This window comes from Centropristis striata, chromosome 13 (assembly GCF_030273125.1).
Source record: "Centropristis striata isolate RG_2023a ecotype Rhode Island chromosome 13, C.striata_1.0, whole genome shotgun sequence".
Lineage (NCBI taxonomy): Eukaryota > Metazoa > Chordata > Actinopteri > Perciformes > Serranidae > Centropristis > Centropristis striata.
In genome coordinates, this window is record NC_081529.1 from 5,145,609 (window position 1) to 5,166,832 (window position 21,224).

The window sequence follows — 21,224 nt, forward strand, 5'->3', positions numbered from 1 at the left end:
AATGTACAGGATATGTACAGATAGTATTAGTGAACAGAGAAGGATCTGTAATTACCTCTATCACATTTTGGATGCAGCAATTCGTCGGAGGCGAGCCAGACGGCTGTGAACGAGACCTGGGAGATCTAGTGATGGTGGAGAACTTTGTGGAAGGAGTAGCTGATGAAAATGTGTGGCGTGAAAACTTCTGCATGCCCAAAGATGCTCTTATCGCTTTAAGTGATGCCGCCTGGCATGCATACAATCGAATTTCACACACTTTTGCGTCACCGTATGCAGCAGATTTCCTCCCGAAAATGCTCGTCTAAACGAGGAATAAAAAGTGAAGACGCGACGCCACTTTTGCGTCTTCTGTTCAGACCGTCCTCGTGTAAACCTAGCCTCAGTCAGCTTCTCCCGGTTAGGATTCTTTCAGTGTAAATTGTTCAGTAGGTTTCTACCAAAAGCTGAATTATCCACAGAGGTCTTATAAACAGACCCAGTGATAGCAGTGTCGGAGAAACCGATTTTTTAATGCAAATATTTGCTGAGCTTGCTTCTTTTTTTTGCTGGTCACTTTTGCTTCTGTAATACTGCAAATGTCCCTGTTCTGGGACTAATAAAGGAGTATCTTATCTTTCTGTCATAGATGTCTGATGACTAAAATCACCGGGTTCAAAAGTGTATTGTAAAAATGTATGAAAGGTCAATTTATGACAGCTTATGACTGTCAACCGAACAAATGAAGTGTGTGGTAACGCTGTAACACACAACACACAGCAGATGTCCTCATGTGACATTCTTTTAGTTTCAAGCTCTGCCAAAACAGCACCCAAGCTGAAAAAAAAAAAAAAACGTCAGTCGAATGGCGGCATTCCAAAGCTCAGATAAAATCATGTTGGCCTAATTCTGACAGTGATAAATACAACGCATGATTGATGTCAGCACCTCACCTATTGCTCTCTAAAATTCTTCGGAGTGCTATTGTCCTTTTGTTCTTTTTATTGCTTTGTCATTGTCAGATGTCATATCAGTTTCAGATTTGGCAGAACACCTCTAACTGTGTGTGTGTGTGTGTGTGTGATCTCTCCACAGGCGATCCGCGTGTTCTTCATGTTACGGTCCCTATCGCTTCAGCTTCAGGGAGAACCTGAGACGCAGCTGCCTCTGACCAGACCTGAAGACCTCATCAAGACAGATGATGTCTTAGACCTCAGTAAGACACACATAGAGAAACACAGGCACACTGAAAACTTGTAAACCCAGACCACATGCTACGGGACAGCTGACAGGTTTATTTATCACCATTTTTACCCTTGATTTGATCAATCTTTATTGTCCCCGAGGGGCAATTTGTTCTGCATTCAGCAGTTAAAAATGTCACACAACAAACAAATAATCATAATAAATGCAAAACACAGAACATAAAAACATTAAAGCATAAAAGCATATGGGAGACATCATGGAATATAATCATTTACATTGCTTAAGAAAGACAAAGCTACTACGCTTTTGGGACAAGAGTCAAAACTTCAGGGTGTGACACTATAAAACACTAAATCAGGTCTGATTAGTGCAATAAAGGTGCAACCTATAAAAGTCAAGGGAAGAAAATTGCAGTGTACAATTTCCGCCAAATCACTTCAATCAATCCACAGTTCTCAGCATAATTGTCTAACACACTCACACACTTTCTGTGAAATACAGCATTAGATCCTCAACACATACTGTGAGTGCAGTCTTAATACCCACATACATGCTTAAGCATTTGCAAACGTTCACAACCACAACGACGAGACAAGCACACAGACCCGCTCACAAATTTGTGAGCACACGGCTTCCCACACACCGAGATAACCTGAACAATCTCTTCTGACTGTACACAGGTGTGTAGATGATGTTATGGAAACTTGCACGTGGTTAGCTCTGGCTTGCAGGATCACAAGTACTGCAAAGTAATGTGAACAGGAGTGATAACACTTTCTCACACACACACGCACAAACACACACACACACACACACTCGGTGCACAAACTTTGCAAATCGTTACACGCTTGTTTTTGCTGACATGTGCATACATGTTTTTGCAGTTCTGAAGTTGTGACTAGACTTAACAATACAAATGTAAATATGTGATTTTTGCAATCACAACCTCAAAGCGTGCAGGGTTGGCTGCAACTCAGCTTTCTACAGAGTACAGAGTAACTCGTTGTAGTGCGTGTGTTTAAAAGGTTATTTTAGGATCGTTGTTTTTCACACACGAGCCATGTTAGGGCTCGCCCAGGTATATTAAAGGATATGCCTGGTTTTATTTATATCGCTGTACTATTATGATCACAGAAAGATCAACACTAATACTTAGTTGAATGACTTAAATGCGTCTATGGTAAAGAACTAAGAAAACAAACTATTGGATGAATGGGAATGGTGAAAACTGTTGCTTTGAGGAAAGCGGTTTGGAGTTCCCTCCAAAAATATTAGAACAACGGGGACATTTTCTTTATTTTTGCTATATACTGAGAATATTTGGGTTTGACACCAAAGATGAATATGAGACAAAAGATCAATATTTTCGCCTCTATTTCCAGGTCTTTACATCTAGATCTTTAAAAAATTTAGAAGATAGCATCTTTATTTTGAATAAGTGAGCAAAATTATTGGAATGTGTAACTGACTTTTTCACCAGATGTGATCTATTACATAGATTTTTCAAAAGATTAATAGCTCTGAATTTCTCCTCTCAGTTTCAGCTTCTAAATGTAAATCCCGGGGGAAAAAGCTGAAATGTTCATCTCTTGTTTCATATTTTCATCTTCTAATGTTTTCAGTGTACAGCAAAAATAAAGAAATTGGCCTTGCTGTTCCTATAGTTTTGGAGAGGACTGTATATACGACTGAGAAAAAAGGACAGACTTTCTTTCTTTCTTTCTTTCTTTTTCTTTCTTGTTTTTAGGGAAAGCCAAATGAGGACAAACTGTTTCCCTGTCAGTGGTTTTTATTTGATTTGGTTTCCAACCATTGAAATATCACAAAAGGTAGCATTTGCGAAAATAAAATAGGAAGAATGATGTTGCAGTCCTATCCTTTCCATCTTCTAATCGTCAGGAGATCAAAACGGAGGTTTTCCTGCCACTAGATATCTGCTGGCTTTGAGAAAATCTGCTCTTTGATTGTTTACTGGAACTCAGTGTTTCTCTACAGTTATCTCAAAATAATCATCATCAGATATTAAGATTGCATTTCCCTGGAACACACAAATGATGTACAACCTACAATTAAGGTGTTGTTGTCATAACACTGTTCCACTTAATTATTATGTAACTCGGCTGAGTATTGTTAACCCCCGAAAAGCAATGGATTCATAGGCAGTCACACTGTCCTCAGGCTATGAATCTCTGGAATAAAAATGAAAATGTGAGTTATCTGCTTCCTATATGAACTCAACTTCAAAGACATGCAGGTTAGAGGACCTGGTAACTCTGAGTGTGAATCACTGTCTATACATGTACAGCCTAATAATTTCAATGTCACTAACATAATCAGAATGACAGCATTTTTACTGTTTTACTCATGCAGTGAGTCTTATTCTGAGAGTACAGCGCTGAAGAGCAGGACAGAAACGCCACCTCTCTTCTTTGAAATGAGCCCATTTCCTAATTATTATTTTTAAAGTTTATTTTGACAAGCAGAACATCTCAGAAAGAAAGTAATGTCACCACAAATTCCCTAATATGTCACACAGTACCTATATTAGACGTATGAATGATGCAAGCAGAGAAAGTCTCTTTTCCTCTTTCACACTTATTTTCACACTCATCCATTTCTTTTCTTCCATCTACAGACTTTTGTAAAAAAAAAATATGTTACTTGCATCTCTACACACGTAACTTGCTCTGTGTTCGGATTTCTTCATACAGATGTTATAAATTGAATCAGATTTTTTTTAAATTTCAAATTACTATAACTGTGGTAAGTATACTATTAATATCACTTCTAAGAATTAAACTCTAAGAGAAGAGTTCATCGTAAATTCCACTGGGTTGTTTACTTAGCAGTGATGACTGTACTGTGTGGCAAGTCTAGGTAGTCATGGCCTTTAAAAGTTATCATGGCATCTGTGATGACTGAGCTGCAGTTTCGGTACTTTTTGCAAACACATTTGCCGATAGATTAAAGATTAAACCTGATAAATGTGGCCCGATAAATGGATCAAACTAATGACACAACAGTGTGCCTTTAGAAAGTGAGATTCTTCTGGTGGATTCTTATATATATTATTAATTTTTGACTCCAGACGGCATGACACTGCTGTTAGTAGCTGATATCAAAAACCGACATAGTTTTTATTCGTGCCGCTTCTGTGATGAGGTGATGTTTGTGGTGTGGGCTCCACTTTTTACTATCCCATTTCATCTTCCCAAACACCTGATTCTGATATTTCTTAATCTCCCTCTTTTTGGGTGTGGGGTGAGTATTTTTTCAAAAATGACTTGACAAACAGATAGAAACATAGCTATTGAAACCAAATGTATCCCTGCAGCTTTACTTTCAAATCTGATTCAGTGGTTGAAACTGACCTTTTTTTGTCATAATTCTGCTGTTGAATCAGACTGTGGCAGATATCGGTAACGATAACCTTTATGAGCTATTATGTCAGGTGTGACACAGCTTCCAGTAATTTTCTGTCACCTGAAAAGAGAATTAAGAGAACAGTGCATTTGCAAATCTCTGTACCCGTTTATTGTGTCAATGGAGTTAGTAGCCTTGTGGCTTCAGAGAACATCTTGCAAGTGGAAGGTCACATTGCATTTCCATCAACTGTAACTTTACTGAAAGTGAGCTTAGGGAAGTGTACTAACTCCTGGTTGCATGCATGTGAAAATCACAGAAGAATGCAAAGACATGAGTAAGACTTGCATCCAAAATTTGAAACAGAATTCACTTTAAGCACTTCCCTGCACTAAATGCAGTTATGAAACTTAAAATTAAACTCAGCCATGTTTTTTTTTTTTGAGGTTTTATTACCTACCAGTGAAAACAATCACTCCATTGTCTATCTTCAGTCGTGTTTGTGTAACCTGGCAGGTTGACTACAGCAAGTTGATCGCTCAAGGGAATACTTGCAGGGACAGGGTGTTCAACACACACACACACACACACACACACACAGTCGAGGCTGTCAGCTGCTCTCACTTCACTGTTGTACTGCACTTTTTACTCAACAGCTTAAGTCATATCTTACTCGATGGTTGAAGTTTCCCTTCTTAATCACATTTCTGAAGAACTCAGAAGAACATGCAATAAATAACATCAGCCACTCTTTTGCACAATTATTAGTGATGTAATCATGTCAACTGGCCCAATGAATGAAACTAATGACACAGCAGTGTGTTTTCAGACTGATCTTTATTTGCTTGTGTATCAAAAGTCCTTTTGTTCTTAACTTCCGTCATGTGTTATGGGAATCTAAACGTTGGGATCGGTTCCTTTCATGGAAGGGTGCCTCCCTGAAATTTGTCTGTTTGGGTGAGAGTACATTTCAAAACAAAATAAGTGGTTGAAACAGTCACTGTTTCAGTAATCCCGCAAAAAAATCCTGGATTGAGTCAACATGTCTTCTGTTAAATGTCCCAATTTTGTAAAGCCTCTCGACAAAGTTAAGCCACCCCTGCCTTCTGTAGTCAGAAATGAAGTAGAAGTTGGGGGTGGGAGGGTTTTTTTTCCCCGAGCCGGTCAGGGGATTCAAGCTATCAAACTTCCCCTAATTTATCTGACCATTTTTACTGTCAGCCACACTTTGCTGCCATAGTAAATCGGGGACTACCTCTCCAGCTGCAGGTACTTTTCCCTGCTCATGGTTTCAGTAGGTAAAGTCAAGTTCCTGGCAACCCCCTTTGATCTTACATTGGTAAGAAGGCCACATGTGTAATTTACAAAAAAGCCACCATGTGATCATTAATTGTGTGAAAATAGTTAATGTGTACTGAACGGGCTACTTAATTGAACGAAGTTTAACTCAAGAATTTAGATCCAACCAATTTTAAACGTATAACATTGCTGATATACTGGTTTAAACAGTTCAGAGTCGTAGGAATAGAAATCAAGGAACCAGAGAATATAAAAACTATGAAATGAAAGGAGCATGAGTGAGACTGTAAGAGGAAGAGAAGCTCATCAGGGGGCTTTTACGTCACTGTGGGGTTACCATTCTACATTTAGATCAATGATAGTGGTGGGTGATATTAAAAACAAAACCAGTGGTGTCAAATCGGGTCATATCAGTTCCACATTTCATCTTTGACTCACAGTGGGTTTAATGTTAACCTGTGGGCTTATCATTTCTTGATTGTCCTGTTAGACACGTGGGAGTAACATCTTCTACTTGTACAAAGAGTGTCTAACGACCTGTCTGTTTAGACTGATTGCTGTATCAATATGTATGTTAGTAACAGCATAGTACAATACAACAGTAAAACACATAACTACAGTAACAGAACAGTTTATAGCTAACACTTTGAGATGGTAAAAACTCAAAGTGGCTGAATATTGTTTTTACTTTGCATTGTTTTTTCTCAAGAAGATTAATCATTGTGAAATCCATTAGTAACATAAAACAGAAGTCTGCTTTTAGGATACGCTGTCATCTTTATGTGGTTTTGCATTAGTAATGGGTATGTTCCAGTGAAATGACCAAAATTAACTGTGTGTGTGTGCGGTGTGTGTGGTGTGTGTGGTTTGTGTGTGGACTCTTTGTCATGGGAGTCGGAAAAACTATCAAGATCCCCTTCTTATCTTAACCTCTCGACACCCGGGCCTCCTCACATTAAGTGTGAAGGATGGTGTGGCCTCTTGAAGACTAAACTATGACAATGCAAAACCAAACTTTTTTTCATCTCTAATGCATTTCCTCCACAGAGCTAAATAGCAAATGTCAGCATGCTAATGCTGTAAACTAAGATGGTGAACATGGTTAACATTATACTTGCTAGATATCTGCATGTTCACATTGTCACTGTGAGGGTGTTAGCATGTTGATTTTAGCATTTAGCTCAAGCATTGCTGGTCTTAAGGTCAGTGTTGGCACCATAGACTGCACTGCAATAAAGCCAACTTGTATTTTTTGGCCTAAAACAGTGATTTAATTTGGTAAAACTTGGAAGTATAAATGACTGACATTTAGGGCAATAATGTAAGTTAGCACAACAAAGGAAGCCAGTTGTATGTTCAAAAACAATTTGTGAGTTGTTGTTACTTATATCTTTAAGTTGGGATTCAAAACAAGGGACAATAGTTCTGCTAACTCGTATTTCTTTGTTGTGAAATTCGGTCATTAGCGAAAGCTAGCAGCTAACTGATGCTAGCGGCTAACTGATGCTAGCAGCGCTGCTTGTTACAGCTACAAGAGTAGCCATTAGCGTATCAATGCTAACTCAAAATTGTGGTCACAACATTAGCTGACATTCATAGCGGCGTTACAATCGTGCCAGAGAAATTCAGAGTTGAGCAAACTCAAAAACAAAACTTAAAATATTTAGTTTAATTATCCAACTTAAAATTTTATCAAAGTTTGTTGCCTTGAAGTTTTGAGTTCACCCAACATTTCTTTTTTTGCAGTGTGTGTATAAAGATGGATGATGCGTCTCCACTTCTTCCCACTGTTCAAAACGGAAGCCAAAATATTTTGGATGCGGCTGCTGCCATCTTGCACTGTATACCCAATCAGAGAATTTTTTTTTTTTGTATTTTTTTTTTTTTTTTCACGTTACTCAAAGTCACTGACAAACAGAGCAAAAAACACTAGATAAAAACAAAACACAATCAGCTACATAAAGAGCACAATGTGAGCTGTCAATCTTGACTTCAGACCCCTTTTTATAGCATCAAAACAAAAAAGAAACACTTAACGTTGTATATAATGTAGAGAATGTAAAATAATTATTTTAGTCATGTAGTGGTTATCACTCTTCTCTCACAGCAAGAGGGTCGCCAGTTCGACTCCGGCCTGCGGCTCTTCTGTGTGGAGTTTGCATGTTCTCCCCATGTCAGCCCGGGTTCTCTCCTGGTTCTCTTGCTTCTTCCCACAGTCCAAAAAAAAAGGCCTTTGGTTTAATTGGTAACTCTTAATTGCCCGTAGGAGTGAATGAGAGCGTGTCTGTCTCTATGTGACAGGGTGTACCCCGCCTCTCACCCAATGTCAGCTGGGATCGGCTCCAGCCCCCACGACCTGAGTTGGATAAGCAGTTAAGGATAACATATGAATGAATGGTTAAACGGATCATTTTTTCTGCATTTTTTTTTTCACTGCAGAATATTATTTAGCAGGTGATATTGGGTTTAGTAAAGATCACAGACAGGTCCGAGGCACCTATTCAGTCATACCTCGACTTGACGTGCATAGCAGTAATTTGTAATCATGTCCACCATCTTTTTCAGATAACAGTGACCTCATAGCCTGTATGGTGGTCAGTAAAGATGGCGGCCAGGCCCAGAGGTTCCTCGCTGTGGATGTGTACCAGATGAGTCTGGTCGAACCAGAAACCAAGAGGCTCGGATGGGGTGTAGTGAAGTTCGCCGGCCTTCTGCAAGTAAGAGAAAAGTGTTATGTTTATGTGGGTGTATCTTTGTGCTAAAGGGTGAATGAGGTCAGTTCCTCTTCAGTTCTACTTTACACATATACCTTTTTTTTTTCTTCCAGTTTCCTATTTCTGTTTTTATCCCCAGTTCATTCAGTCTTCACTCAGTGTTATTTAGCTATACAGCTTCCTTTTGTTAGTTGTTTTTTTTCCTATTCCTATCCATTTTCTTCATTCCTCCATCGCACTGCCAGCAAGTTGCACTTCCTGTTCCCCTTCTTTTCTTCTTTTTCTCTTCTTCATTCATGACTTGTTGATTTGTTGGTGTCTAAGTGTCACTTCTTGGTATTTTTTAATGATTAATTAGTCATGCTGTGTCAGGGTGGCTTCGGATAATTGAGGTGATATTGCATTACATTTTTTTCAAAAGAAATTCTGAAATATGACTTGCAGAATATATACAGTATGCTGTTGTGAAACGGATATAGTTAGTGTTATTACAATAGGTTTTCTGCATGTGTGGAATCTATATGATACCTTGGTTTCTTCCTTCACCTGCTTTAGATATATCGTGTTAGATGTTAGACTGTTTTGGGGCCCAACTTCTGATTGCAACTAAAGTCAGAGTTGATGTGCTGTTTATCTGTCACTCAGCTCACTTTCTATCTGTTTCCCATTACATTTTTTCTTTTATGCACGTTTTTTCTTGTTTTTTTTACTTGACTGCCCCACTGTTTTTCTTCTTGCCCTTCACTTTTTCAGTCCCACTTCCTCAATGTTCCTCTTTCTTTACCTCTCCTTCTTGCTGTGTAGTCTCTCTAACACTCCCCAACTCTTCCCCCCTCCCTCTCTCAACAGGACATGCAGGTGTCTGGCGTTGAGGATGACAGCAGAGCGCTGAACATCGTCATCCATAAGCCCAGCTCCAACCCCCACGCCAAGCCCCTGCCCATCCTGCAGGCTAACTTCATCTTCGCCGACCACATCCGCTGCATCATCGCCAAGCAGAGACTGGCCAAGGGTCGCATCCAGGCCCGACGCATGAAGATGCAGAGGATCGCAGGTGAGTAAACAGGAAGCCTTTTAAAACCTCCCTCGCTCAATTTGTCAATATGACCCTTGTCTCTCTGCACAGAACAGCAGAGTGGCTGCCTTTTTTCACAGTGTTTCAGAAGCTACATTGAAATTACAGAAAACTGGATTTTACAGGAAATCGCGTGCTAAACAGAAAGCAATGAGTAAAATATAAAACTCTTAAAAACAGAATTGCAGAACACTGAAAATATTACAGTGCGGAGTCAAATGAATGAATCCGTAATGTACTTAAACGGAACAAAAAAAAGGATGAAGACTTAGAGAGAGACTTCATGGGGAGAAAAAAAGAAAGGTGTCAATTTATTATAAGTCCCTTTACTAAATTAAAAAGGTCCCATATTGTGAAGAATGAGATTTGAATTTTTTTTAAATTTTAAAGCAGGTCTAGGTGCTATATAAAAACTGTGAAAGTATTGAAATGCTCAGAGAAATGCACAAACTGTGTCCTAAAACAAGATGTCAGGATTCCTGCCAGGTTGTGATGTCACATATATACTATGCATAGGTAAAAAGTGACGTTGCAGTCATTCCCTGGATGCAGTAAAGGTGCAGAGAACCGGAAACGCTGACCAATCGGACCAGCTTTTCTATAGCTGTGGGACTTAAAGAGACAGTCGCTAAAACGGAGCGTTTCAGAGAGAAGGCGAATATAGATTATCTAGTATGAGGAAAAAATATTGTGAATATGAAAAGTAAAGCATGTAAACATGTTCCAGCAGAAGCACAAAATAAAAGATATATGAACCTAAAAATGAGCATTATGTGTTCCATTTAAGTAGAGGTAAAAATACTCTTCAAGAGAAGAGACAGCTAATCTCTCTTCAATGAATCAAAGTATCAGTCATTTCTCTGAATCACACAATGTCCTGCTTTTCTTGTCGTTTCTAATTAATCACTTAATACATTTTCCTCTTCTTCCTCGAATCATTTTGTACTGTAAACAAGGATGTATTTACCCGCCAGTCACTTGTACTTCCCCTGCCGATGGTCTGGTTCTTTAGAAATACACACAAAAATAATAACTGATATCTGAATTCTTGCCAATGCAGCAAAGTAAAAGAGGATGTAAGTCCTGCCAAAAGTCGCCACTGTAGTCACAATGTGTCAGATTCTCTCATTGACTGAACAGTCACAAAGGAAAAAAAACATTTCATAGTTGCACAGAAACCAATCACAGTAAAAAAAAGAATGCCCAGGAGGACTATTTTTTCCCCAGTTATGAACGACATCCCAAATTTATTTCCTCTCTCCAACATGAGGCAGACGCCCTTCTGTGTAATTCCACAGAAAGTCCCAAAGTTTTGCACTGTAAAGATGATGTGTTTATCTCCCTTTTACACCCTCCTCTTCCTCTGTGTGCAGCTCTGCTGGACCTGCCTGTGCAGCCCAGCGCCACGGAGGTGTTGGGTTTCGGTCAGACAGCCAACGCTTCACCCAGCGGCCTGCCTTTCCGCTTCTACGAGCAGTCGAGACGGGCGCCCAATGACCCCACGGCAAACAGATCAGTCTTCGCCTCCGTCGATAAAGTACCAGGTGACATACAAATAACAAGGGTCCACTGCCTACACATGCTGCTTTAGCCTACACACTTCTTCAGAGATTCAGAAACTCATCTTCAGCTATCTCGCTCTCAGCTTTGAATCTCAACATCATAAATCAATGGCAGTTATCTTTCACACACCGGTGACTATAAAATGATTATAATAATAAAAAAATAGAACAGCAGGTGTTTAAAAATGTATTCAAGCATTTTTTTAGTGAGTATTCAGAGTAAACTATTGTAGTAGAGTTCACTTTTGTTGCCTTGCCTGTTCCGGCTAAATCTCTTTCACAGGTTTATATTACCTGCTGCACCTAATGAATGGGACTCTTTGTTTTGCTCAGCAAGGGAACCAGCTCATGTTTAAAATGGGAAGGTCCTTAAATACAGGCTTCATCAAAATCATATGACGCTTCTGTTTGAGTACAGCAAATATATTTGAGCAGCTTTAATGGTGAACAAAAGCCAACATGTTTTTACCTAAAGGGAAGTTTTTCTGATTACTATTGATGTGCTGTATGTTTTGGGTGGATTACAGTCATTTTAAGGAGGTTTATATACATTTGAAGTTTGTAGCTTTCTCACAGTTAAAGCAACTACAAAGATCTTTTATTCTGTGTTGAATGTGGCAGGGAAAGTATTTCCAGGAGCACCACTACCACGATCGATTATGAATCCTTTTAAAACTCTTTGTTCTTTCCCCCAGGCTCTATTACTGTCCCTTTTAGCTTTTTTTCCTTTTTTCGCTGATCCTGCCCCATTATCAGTCGTTGGCACATAATACACGGTCAAAAATACTGCTTCCTTTTAACTGGCTAATGTACTACTTTTTGCCAAACTTTGCCTGTGGAAATATAAACGTAGTCTCTTCTGGTCTGGGTGCAGTGACTCATTTTTGTTATAATTTGGTGGGGAATCAGATTCGGGGAAGTCATTAAGAATAACAATAAAGAAATCTCACTGATGGATGTGTTTGCTTTGGTAGGTCATATAGAGTGATCCGTATTAAACTGAGTTTCATATCCTGTTAACCAATTGAGGCCTAAAAACGCCTGTAAAACCTCTGGGCGATTTTAAAATAAGCCCCTAAAACCTGCAGCCTCTTTCAGCCTCTGTAGCAGATAGAAATGAAATTCAAAAAGTATTTGAGAGCTTCTACAAATACTACAAAACGACGTATCTGATTTCCAGGCTTAAATGGGTTAAAACTCCTTGTAGTTGCTTTAAACACATTTAAAAGCACACATAAGCACACAGTATGTGCAAAAAGCTGCACCCGACACATGCGTGTCTTCCTGCAGGTACATGATATGTGTATATATACTGTGTTCCACACTATAAGTCAGACCCTCAGCTTGAGGGCTACATCTGGTCAGGTGAACATCATTTCCCAGCCATGGTAACACATGACTGTATATGTCTGTGCGTGTGTGTCTATGTCCATGTGCGCCATTTCCAGGTTTTGCAGTGGCTCACTGTGTGTCGCAGCACAGTCCCTCGCCCCTCTCCTCCCCCTCGCCTCCCTCCAGTGGGAGTGGGAGCACAGGAAGATGTGACTCTGTTACTGCGAGCACTATATCAGCTCAGAGCCCCACAGGTAGCTCACACACAGTACATCCCTGTTCCCACACATACATAAAGAGGCACAAATGATGCATTATAAGGCACAGATTGCGGACTATAATGTAAATCAGTCATTTTGGAAAAGTGAAATTGCCCAGGCAAAACCAAATATCATACTGAGAGACTCTTTCTGTAGCTTAGGTGTGGTCAACACAGTATATTTGCACTATATAGCACATACACACACACACACCTCGGTTTGTGTGTGTGTCAACACAGTATATTTGCACTATATAGCACATACACACACACACACCTCGGATACATACATAGAGAACTGGGTGTCTCTATGGTACAGGAACATATACACACACCACAAAAACCACAATAGCTTATAGTAGTGTTAGCTGATCTGTTTGTATTTAAGAAGTAGCACAGGGACATTATCATTATCCTCGTGCTACCTCGATCACAGGGTCATATACAGTAGGTGGTTTGTATGTTCTTTCTCTGTGAATGATAATTATCACAATTTACCAATCAGTGTACCTGTTAAACTGGTTCACATATTTGTTCCGCTTAGTTCTGTTTGGAGCAGCTTCACCTTAAATAAACAGATACAAGTGAAAGGTAAACCGAATGCACTGAGAATGTAGGAAGGTTGAGCACTCTCTGATTCAGTTGATAAAATGAAAATAGTTCCTTATGGCTCCAGCAGTCCCTCGGGTTTGGACAGCAGCCATGTTGCAATAACAATTTGTTGTTGTCAACAGTAACCCAGATTAAAACACACAGAGTCAGCGTGACTTCATTCTCTGGTCAGGGCAGCATTTCTCCATTATATCTTTCAGGAGTGAATAGTTGCTTACAGCTATGTTAATGTTCTCAGTGTCATGTACAGCCCCTTTCACCATTTTTCCTTGAATGTTGCGTACAAGCTGCAAATAGCTGCTTCGACACAAAAGTGTGTTTTATCTCTTCATATTCTGCTTTTAGTGTGTGTATAGACGATGTGTTTCATACTGTGGCTCATTCCTGCACAGCTTCATAACCGCAGCTATTTATGCTATTTAAAATAACTTTCATTTCGTAAACAAACAGAAGACTTGAACCCACCATCCAGTGGTTTGTTGTAATTTTGTAGATCTGACATTGATCATTGTAAACCAGTTGTGTTGTATCTTTCATACTGCACCCTTACACTCTTACCATGTAAGTATGCTCACACAGTAGTTTAGTACCTAGCTTATTTCATAGTTGTGCCCACACAAACTAGACTGTCAAACCACTCGTACAACTGCTGTTGTTGCTACTTAGATCACATTACAGTGCACTGTGCCCACCCTGTACCTATGATCAACACCTGAAACCATCCGACCTTGTTAGAAGAGCTCTGCTCATTCTTTACGCTAAACAATAGAAACAAAAGGAGGTGCTTGGTGAGCACACTGTGCTGTTTTACTCTTCAGTCTGCCTGCGTCTGTCCATGTGTGGCCCTTCTTACCTGCAGAGATCTCTGTAGTAACTACATAGTTTGCCTGTGTGTACATGATGTACGTGTGCAGATCCTGGGGGGGGTTGGGTTCACACTAATTAGTTCTCTACTGGATTTAGATCACTTCTGTGCAGGAAATCAAAAACAACAGATCAGGACAAACTTTTTTTTGAAGGTGGTTTTAAAAATAAAGTAAAAAAAGTCCCATGATTTCACACCAGGGCCACACCTGCCTCACTCTCTCCTCTCTTCTGCTCTCCTCTAGATGATGGCACATTTTTGGAGCACACCCCGCCCTCCTCCTCAGGCGGAGAAGGGGAAGGAGGAGGTGGAGAAGTAACGCTGGTCTCCTCTGCCCCAGTCTCTGCTCAGGCCCTGGCCCCGAGCCTCACCCCGGCCTCCCAGCCCACCATCTCGCTCCTCACCGACAACAACGCAGACACCCTCAGCGTGGAGTCGCTCACACTGTTGCCCCCCGCGGACTCGCCGCACCTGCACCCCTGCGCCAGCCACGTTCCCACGACGCACTCCCTCCAGAGACCAGAGGCCTCCATCGCGGAGGAGGAGGAAGGTGAGGAAGAAAAAGAGGGCAATAGGGAAGGAGAGAAAAGAGAAGAGGAGGAGCTGGAGGAGGAAGAGGGGTCGCCAATGGATGAGACGGAAACAGATGCAACGGTAAAAGAGGAAACCACAACAACAGAGCTGGTCACCCCCGGTGACGAGACACCAGAGGGAGAAGACACACCTCCAGAGGTGAGTAGAGACCAGTTCTCTGCTGCAGAGCTGCAAGAAAGAGACGACTCAGCAGAATACACAGAAGACACGGAGAACCGCACTGAGACACCAGACTCTCCCGAACTCGATTAAACAACACACACAATCATGTTTATGCACTCAAACATTTCTCTCACACACTAAGAGGACAGTGAGGTGTGATAGTCCAACTATCCAGCTTGACTGCAGTATATTTTCATGTTGCGACGTGTAGACAGTGTGTGGTGTGAATAGTCATCAGAGGATTTTGGAGGCATCTCAACATTTTGTGTTTGCACATGAAGAAAGACTCTTTTTACAGCGGACAAGACACCGATGGAGCTGGACGAAGGCTCAAAGCACACTTGGGTTTCTGTGCACTCTGAGCGTGTCCGCTTGTGTTTTTAGCGAGCGCGCGTAAAGGCGCGCAACCAGCAATGTTTTCTACTCATTCTGATCGATTTGTTTGTCAGCTCAAACAAACACGCACGCCACATGCTGCTGCTGTGAGCTCTTTATCCACATGTGAGGTTTGAAGAGACCTGCTCTATTTTTGTGTCTTGTGATTCACCACTCATGTTTGTGGTGGTGGCCACTTCTATGCTAACACACACAGTTCACACTGCTGCACTTGCCTTTTAACCGCTGCATGTCAGACCCGTTAGCAGTTACTGCCACCTAGAACTGCTACTGAGGAGATGTGTGTGTGTGTGTGTGTGTGTGTGTGTGTGTACGTCTCAAATGATTCGGCCACCATGGTTGTGTGTGTGTTTTCTACATTTTATTAAGTTGTTATCGTGTAAAGTCATGATCCATTCATTTCCCATTTATTAACTGGAATCTATTATAGAAAATGTGTTAATTAATCCGCAGCATCTCGGGCAACGAGGGAGCAGGTCTCAGACTATAAACGTTAATTTGTGATGTCGCAGCTCACATCTAATATCAGATCTTTTAAAGTGTTGTGCCCTGCTTGTAAACATTTGGGTCAGTTCATCTTGGATGCAAGGTGAGGTGTGTGAAAGCAGCTTTTTGATTGTCATCACAGCCAACAGCACACAGTTGGTTGATCTCTGGGTTGACAGTTTCGCACAGGTTGCTCGTGTGCAGTGTAACAAAGCATTTTCTTCATCACATATGCAACAGCAGTCAGCAAACCTTTGTGGATTCACTTTTATTTTTAGGTCACTAACAGGTCACAGCCTGAAGGAATTAGATAACGTGTGTTTATTCACAGAGGGGATTTATCAATCAGCAACCTGACTGACAGAATAATTGATTTGATGGATCTGAATGGAGCTGAATAAGTGGTACAGTAGTAATACATAATTAATAGCAGTTCACTGAGTGGTAGTAAATAATTTAATTGAGTCAGGCCACGCAGGCATTCAGTCATTCTCGACACAAAGAATCTCAACTGGTCTTTTACTCACTGTAAGGTGGAGTATAGTTTGATATATTTAGGAAAATAGATTAAAAAAAGTTTCATTGCTTTTTTAAATTCAATTCTAACAGCTTCACAGAGTGATGTCAGAGTAGTGTCATAGATATCAGTGACTTGAAAGAGTCATGAGACACAGTTTGAAATTACAGCCATGTCTTCAGATCTGCCAACTTTCACAACAACACTGAGTTGAATGTATCTGCTGGTTGCCCCTCAGGCACTGACCTGAGCTCAGTTTTCCTCTCCATATATATGAGAATGGGTTCAAATAGATAAATGCTCTTAACGCTTTTATGTGTCGGGAACATCCTGTCTGTAATATGATAAACTGTCAAAACAGGATGCTGAGCATGATGGTGAGACTTGAAACAACCATTTTCCAGGAAAGAAAAATAATTCTGTTGATATTTACCTCAGAAACAAACAAAAGATTACATTACGATCTTAAAGTGGGCACACAGCTACGTTTAAAATCTTTAACCCCAAGAAACAAAAGCTCTCTGAGGTCAGTGTCGAGAGGCAAACCCCTCCTCCTTTAATCAGCTGGATAAAGCTTTACTACTGCAATAATCTAAGAGCTAACCAATGAGGGGAGAGATGAATGTAACAGACTACTTATCTCTCCAAACACTGGTGTTATTTGATCATTCTAAATAGGATCAGTGTATTTTATCCTTAATTCATGACTTTATTTGTAAATTTTAGGAACAAAAGCAGTTTTGTGGATTCTTTAGGACATATTTTCTCTCCTTCTCTTCAACCTTTTTAATCCTTTTACGAACTTCTTTTCCCTTCCGACTTCTTTTCTGTGCCATTACCTAACAGCTAAAGTCTTAATGCTCGATCATTCTTATTTTTTAACTCTGTACAGTCATCAAGGAGTTTATAAAGAGGAAATTTAGAGCAATAGTTTTTTTGGGGTTTTTTTTTTTTTTTTTGAGTCTGTCTCTTTTTCCATCTTGCTACTGTAAAAAGCAGACGAATGATAGTGAAGTCCACTGGCGTGCTGAAGAGGCTTGGCACAATTTGGAGAGCAGCTTCTGATGGTTCGGAGGAACACGCCGCCATGTTCGACGACAACATGGAGGCGTGGTGCACGCCACCATCGGCAACCTCTATCAAACATGTCATGACAAGCTTCCATTATTAAGTCTCTGATTGTAGTGTGTGTGTATGTAATATGTTTATATGCTCTGTAAATGCTTTTTGCTTTTAAACCTGTAATTATTGTTAATGAACTGAAACAGAGGAATAAATAAAGAACTGCAATAAATTATTCTACTTAACAACAGTGAGGCACATGCCTGCATGAGTCTTGTGTTTGCAGACGGATGAAGTTTGTTTTTGTTTTTTTCTTCAACCGCTGTCTTACTCGTGATTTTTTTTCTTCTTCTTCTTCTTCTTCTTCACAGAATCACACTCTGATAGTAAAAGCGGAGGTTCTCCTCAGTGTTTGAGCAAGAAAACCACAGGAAATATTAGAAAAGAACTGCCAACCCCAGAAACACGCAAACACCCATGCTCACTGGTTTACTGCCACTATGAAGGCCTCCACTGATTCTGTTTCAAGGCTTTGGAAAAGATAAAGCTCCATCCTGCATTGCAGTTCCACCAGGTGCAAACTTGTTTGTAGTGTAAAGGTTGTGTGCATATCAGCTTCATATTCTCGTGTGTGTGAGAGATGGTGATGACGTTGCCTTTGCACTTTCTACCTTTGCGTCGTGTTGCTGTGGCTGCTGCAGGAGCCCTCAGTCATTTTGTGGTCTGTATGTGTTGCTTTTATCGCGGTTCCTCTCTTCAGGGAAGTCTGGTTATGTGTGCGTAAACATGTGAATGGCTTCCTGGTACTGCAACGATACTAAGATGTGTGTGCGTGTGTGTTTTTGTGTGTGTGTGTTTTCTCTGTACTACACAAGTCACCGCATTGAATTGACTGTTGAGATCTTTGACAGATTTGAAGATTTGTGCAGTTGAGCTTTTCATGTCTGCACGCCCCTCATTTTAAAACTATATTTCATTACACACATGTCAGTTATGAGAATTAGCTGGAGACCAAAGATTAATAACATGAACCTCTATGTGGTTTTCCTAACATTTATCTCAGTTTAAGCCCTCCTTGCTTCTGATTGGTTAATTCAGTCACATGTGACCTCAAACAAGGAAGTGTTGTGAATGGGGGGAACAATGAAGTGGAAAGTTAACTGTCTCCATCCTGCTGTTTCCTTCATTAACAGTAATCCAGTCATCACATATGGAACCCTCATGTTGCATATATTTAGGGACATCTGTACCACAGTTTATACCTGTCAGAAATAAGCTTAGCTCAGCATAAAGGCTGCAAACAAGAGAAGCAGCTAGCTTTGTCTGAAGGTAATAAAATCTTTATCGAGATTTGTCACCAGCCAGGGTCACAAACCACGTAAAACTGCAGCCTTTCATTTTTTAAAATGTATTATTATCAAGCAAATGAGACAAAGTGTTAATTTGTTGAACATTTAAGGTCCTGGTAGGCATATTTTGTTCTCTTTAGACTTTTTTTCAACCATTCCCCAAGCAATCCCAAAAAACTATTTAAACTGTCCCAAAATGCTGACAGCCCTAGTTATAAATCCATAATCTAAAGTGATGCATGGCATTAATAAACATAAAAAACCCAGAAATAAGATTTTGATTTGGCTCATCTTTGTTACATAAAGGCACTGTTACACTGTTGCTTTAAGAAAGTTTGGAGATAGAAGCAGGGGAATTCTTGGAGCCATGGTCTAGCAGATGTTAGTTGCTAACTATTACACTACAAAACCACACTGAATTTAATGAAAGCTTGTGCCACATTAGAAATGAACTTTAGCATTTTGTGTGAGTATACAAAAAGAGACTTTTCCTAACTACACTGTTTGATTGTTTTACATTAAAACTTGAAATTCTACATCTTTTGTTTAAGAGCAAAACCACATTTTAGCAAGTTGATGTCAAATGTCATTCTTTTCTGATGACCAACGTTTCCATCAAGTTTCCCACAAATCAGCTGTTGTAATCCAGCCCATTGACAAGAATTGGTGAATAAAGAAGTCCAGTGAAGAAGCCTGAAGAAACAAAGGAAAATAGTGAGTAATAATGAGTCTAAAGGGAGCCCGTTGCTGAATGTTTTCTCAATGAAATCCCTGGAATTGGCGTTTGGTCACAGGAAAGCCTCTGAGAAAATGCAAGACCAGTCAGGCTGCCAGATACAAAAAAAAATAACTCCATGTGAAAGCTCATAACCTTTTATTTGTGTTCATATCAAATGTCAAGCTCATTTTTTTAATAAGCATCTGTCTGTTATTTTCTCTCGCTTTGTCTTCTGCCTTTTTCATGCGGACCTTTCCCCTTGAGGTGTCAGTTTTCAAGTGTGAATGTGTGTGTGTTTTAAAGGACATAAAACTCCGAACAGAGGATTCCACAGAAATCAGCTGATAAGCACACAATCACAAAACACCTCACTTCACCTTTCACTTCTCAAAATAGTCGGGAATGTCCTGGAAACTGAGAGGCTATGAATGAAACCGCTACGTATGATTCACTGGCCCCCCCACGAGAACACACACAAACAACATACTCAATCTATGATCTCATTTTCTAGGTAGAGCTTAAAAAAGTGAGGATTGATAAGATGTAGGCCTACATACCTCTAAAAATGAAGATATTACAATCATAGTGTTTATATCACTGACTCATGTTCCACTGTGGTGTGTGTTCGTTCCACCCCGTCTCCACCTCTGTCTCTTCCTCAAGCTGAGATAATTATATCCTCAAACTTGTTAGGCTTTACTTGAATCAAGCTTTGGGTATTGTATTCAGTATGACTCAACATTTTGTGTTAGTGTGTTAGTGTGTGTGTGTGGCTTCATTTGTCTAGACTCAGAACTTTAAAAAAAAAAATCCCCACAAAGATCACAAAGCCTTATGGTAAGGTTTGGGTTTAGCGTTGGAGTGCTGGTTAGGTATGAGGAAGAGGTTGGAGGTTAGTTCAAGTTAGGCTCCAACCTCAAATTAGAAATGAAAAGTACACTGAAAAGGTGACACATACTCTCACATATGTCATGAAACTGCAAAATTTTTAGTAAATGGTTCTGCTTTCTAAAGATAGAGCAAGTTTGAGCCAAAGCTCTTGTCTATCTACACATAGTTTACCATCCGCACACATTTTAGCCTTTCTATTTTTACTAATACAATCTGGGGGTCAGTTTAACTGAATTGACGCTTAAAGGAATTGTTTCTGAAATGCATTTATTCTCCTTCTTCCTCTAAGTTACACAAAAAGATGGATACCACTCTTGTATCTTTGTGCTAGTGTTAAACATAAGGCTAAAGCTAGAAGCTATTAGCTTAGCTTGAAGCAAAGATTGGAAAGAGGGAGAAACTATAGGCTGGCTAATCGCACATAAGATTCACAAATAACACGTTTGTTGTTTGTTAAACAAAAAAAAAAGTGCTAGTTGATAAGTTTGTTAGCTAGTTGTACAACTACAAATGTTGCTTTAAAAACCCAATATTGCAATAATTAAACTTTAGTGGGTTAATGAGAGAACCTCTAGAAGTGGTGACAGTCATATTTTGTTACCTTTGTATATGCTAGCTGCTGTTCTGTTTCCACTCTTTATGCTAAGCTAAGCTAACAGACTCCTAGCAACAGCATTGCTAGAGGGGAATAGTTAAACTATCATACCAGAGGCTTAGAATTATTGTATTTTGAGAAGCAGTTGTCATAACCATTCCATGTTAACTTGATTCATGCAGCAGCTG

The 21,224-nt window shown here is 40.0% G+C and overlaps 1 protein-coding gene across 3 annotated transcripts in view; it reads left to right on the forward strand.

The window, feature by feature from the left end:
* clec16a (C-type lectin domain containing 16A) overlaps positions 1 to 17,733 on the forward strand; it is a 49,062-nt gene extending 31,329 nt beyond the window's left edge. For 2 of the 3 annotated variants that reach the window (XM_059347829.1, XM_059347830.1), the window contains exons 18-23: positions 1,075 to 1,195; positions 8,413 to 8,564; positions 9,411 to 9,615; positions 11,010 to 11,180; positions 12,647 to 12,784; positions 14,511 to 17,733. In XM_059347829.1, coding sequence (XP_059203812.1) covers positions 1,075 to 1,195; positions 8,413 to 8,564; positions 9,411 to 9,615; positions 11,010 to 11,180; positions 12,647 to 12,784; positions 14,511 to 15,112 — 1,389 coding nt within the window. In that variant the 3' untranslated portion in view covers positions 15,113 to 17,733. The remainder of the gene's footprint in view (positions 1 to 1,074; positions 1,196 to 8,412; positions 8,565 to 9,410; positions 9,616 to 11,009; positions 11,181 to 12,646; positions 12,785 to 14,510) is intronic. The other variant, XM_059347831.1, reaches the window with a different exon arrangement.
* Positions 17,734 to 21,224: the final 3,491 nt, after the last annotated feature.